The sequence below is a fragment of the Sinocyclocheilus anshuiensis genome, unplaced genomic scaffold, assembly GCF_001515605.1.
Source record: "Sinocyclocheilus anshuiensis isolate Anshui unplaced genomic scaffold, SAMN03320099.WGS_v1.1 scaffold737, whole genome shotgun sequence".
NCBI lineage: Eukaryota > Metazoa > Chordata > Actinopteri > Cypriniformes > Cyprinidae > Sinocyclocheilus > Sinocyclocheilus anshuiensis.
Genome location: NW_015540908.1, coordinates 827531 through 830607, shown reverse-complemented (window position 1 = coordinate 830607; position 3077 = coordinate 827531). Strand labels below are relative to the sequence as shown.

The following is a 3077-nucleotide window of genomic DNA, read 5'->3' as shown; positions in this document are numbered from 1 at the left end:
AGACCATGTTTCAGTTAGTCAATGGCGCAGTCTATTTCAGTTGCCTCAAAATAGCAACGTGCCAACAATGAGCCTGAACACACCTCCTTTTCAGACCAGCACGCCCATGGGCGAACAGATGGGCACAAATGCATTTGACATGGCACAGGACGTGAAAATGATAACGGTGTCAGGCCAAAACTAGCAAAAAACACTTGCGTAGCACCTGGTGCCGAATTGCGCCGGGTGTATGATAGGGCCCAAAAAGTTTTTTTTAATCGCATGGCGAAAATGACCTTCTATAATTGTCACAATGCAAAAAAAAACGAAGGCGTCTAAAAGTTTTTTTTGTTTCCTTCTTCTTCTGTGGTGAAATGTACTTACCTACTTATTTTGCACATAGAATCTGTTGTCTGGTGTGCGGTTTGTAAAAAAATCTTTTTTTTTTTTTTTTTTTTGTTCATTTAATTATTTATGAAATAGTACAGTTTGTATGCTTCTGTTTTAATACAGGAAGAACCATAGTAAAGGAATGAAAGATGCACTGTTTTGTAACCTAATTGGTTTTATTTAAGTCAGATATATAGGTCACACCAATGTCGGATTTTGGGGTACAGTAGCCTATATTTACTTACGTTTTACAGTACCAGGTTACTCTTCACAATGTTAACTGGTTATGAGCTACCAATGAACAATACCCAGCATTTATTAATCTTGGTTAATGTTAATTTTTACATATCCATATTAACAATAAAAACAAACAGTGTATTTTATAAATTGGTAATAACCAGGGTGCCTACATAAATAAAAAAGTATTGTGGTTATACTTTATTTTAAGGTGTCCTTGTTATAGTGCAATTATACATTTAACTGCATGTACTTACTATATGGTTAGGGTTAGGATTTGGTTTAGGGTTACATGCATATAATTATGCATAATTGTTTTGTTATTATAATAGTAAGTACATGTAAAAGGACACCTTCAAATAAAGTGTTACCAGTATTGTTTAATGTCAGTTCATGATAACTAATGCATTAATATTAACATAGAATAACACTTCACAATAAGGTTTTATATCACATAAATGTCTCAAAAATGATGCATCAATTGAAGATCCATTCATTGTTTTGATCACAGCCCGCCTCCGCAGGCAGCATCCACACCTCCATCCTCTCTCTCCCGCTCACTCTCCACACGTTCATCTCGCCTCTGACTTTCTCCAAACATCGACCCAATGAAGGAGCCCGACGCCATCAAACTCTTCATCGGGCAGATCCCACGCAATCTGGAGGAGAAGGACCTCAAGCCCATCTTTGAGCAGTTTGGCAAGATCTACGAGCTGACTGTGATCAAGGACAAGTACACAGGCGTGCACAAAGGTAAGGAGACGCATGAGTTCACGCTTCAGGAGGGGACGGGGCTGAGCGTTTCTCAGTCACGACTCGCATGTGTAGAGTGCATTTAAATAAACAGTGTGATTTAACCCTTTCTTTACAGTGGTGTTCGTTTGCGTGCTCATGCTACACTCTGAATGTGATTTATTCTAGCTTCTGAAGTGTTTATCACTCACATACAGAGGCATCATGCAGTGCATGTTCTTGCAGTGCAGTATTATTTTAGTGCATTTAGTGAATGTGTGTATATGAGTGATGTTTTTGTCATGTGCTGGGCGCAAGTAGCAGCAGCACAAGCGTGACGGTGCACAGCATGAGTTCTGTGTTACTATAAAAAGGGACAGTATGCTGTAAATACCAGGAAAGCTCTCTCACCGTCTCTCTGTTGTCGTCTTCATGAACTTCTCATGCTTTCTGTGCCCTCTGTGGTTGAGTATTAGGTTTCCACTCTGTGGTGTAACTCTTGCAGTGTTTGCTTGCGCTGAATGAACCCTGTTCGGGGGCTTGACCGGGATTTAATCATGTGGATTTCTTAGTGGTTTAAGGTCACTGAGGTGATAAAAGAAGAAAGACCTTAAGGGAATAGTTCACCCGTGCATTTAAAATATGCTACTCACTCTCAAATTCATATGAATTTATTTCCTTTGTGGAACACAAAAGGTGAATTTTTGAAGAAAATTGGGTATTTTGAAGAAAATACGCAGTCCACATCTTTTCCGATTAAGGCCAGGAAGTGGTCATCATCATGACTCATGCACTATAGTCCTCTGAAGTCATATGATGAGTAAGTAGTTACTCACTAAAATCTTTGCGGCAGCTTTCAAATCACGTGTGCTGGCATCTTAATGCATGGTTTTTCCTTCTGGAGCATCAGCGAGCGTTTGAACCTTCTGTAATAGTTGCGTACGAGTCCCTCAGTTGTCCTCAGTGTGAAAAGATGCATCTCAAAATCATACAGTCATTGTTGGAAAGGGTTCAAATACACAAAAATGCTGGAAAACAGAACATAATAAAATCTAGTTCAAAATATTAACAAACACAATGTTAGTATATCAAAGATATTAAAATCACACTGCCTCAAACACACACACTGTTCTATAGAGGCATTTGTTGCGTTGCTTTGTGGTTTGCATGTGCTTTTACACGTAAAGTTTCCAATCACAGAAACGAAGGCATAAGCTGCCGCCTGATTTCTTTGTAGCTTTGTGTGTGTGTGTGTGTGTGTGTGTGTGCGTGCGTGTGTGTGTGTGCGTGTGTGTGTAAGTGAGAGAGAGAGAGAGAGGGAGAGAGAGAGAGTTAAGGGTGAGCTATCCCAGAAGCCTCACTGGGAAAATGTAATGAGTGTGAAATTACATTTCTGTCATTCATCATGTGTAATCATGCTGCATATATTCTATAAGAAGTACAGAAAAAACTACTTGAAATTGAATTTCAATTTAAAATGTAGGTCATTGCTTAAGGAATTAATATAATTCAAAATATTTTTATATGATTGATAATGATAATAATTTTGCATGAATGAAAATTATGTCTATTTATATAAATATATAAATATATAAACATAAACTGTCAATGAATACTAACAGTGTCTCTCTGTCTTAGGATGTGCCTTTCTGACATATTGTGCACGGGAGTCAGCCATTAAAGCACAAAGTGCTCTTCATGAACAGAAAACCCTGCCAGGGGTGAGTCCTTTCTGTGTG

The 3077-nt window shown here is 38.4% G+C and overlaps 1 protein-coding gene across 3 annotated transcripts in view; it reads left to right on the top strand.

Annotated features, from left to right (window-relative positions):
- LOC107689166 (CUGBP Elav-like family member 3) overlaps positions 1 to 3077 on the top strand; it is a 37977-nt gene that overhangs the window by 1261 nt on the left and 33639 nt on the right. For all 3 annotated transcript variants that reach the window (XM_016487087.1, XM_016487086.1, XM_016487085.1), the window contains exons 2-3: positions 1118 to 1359; positions 2977 to 3059. In XM_016487087.1, the coding sequence (XP_016342573.1) occupies positions 1215 to 1359; positions 2977 to 3059 (228 nt within the window). In that variant the 5' untranslated portion in view covers positions 1118 to 1214. The remainder of the gene's footprint in view (positions 1 to 1117; positions 1360 to 2976; positions 3060 to 3077) is intronic.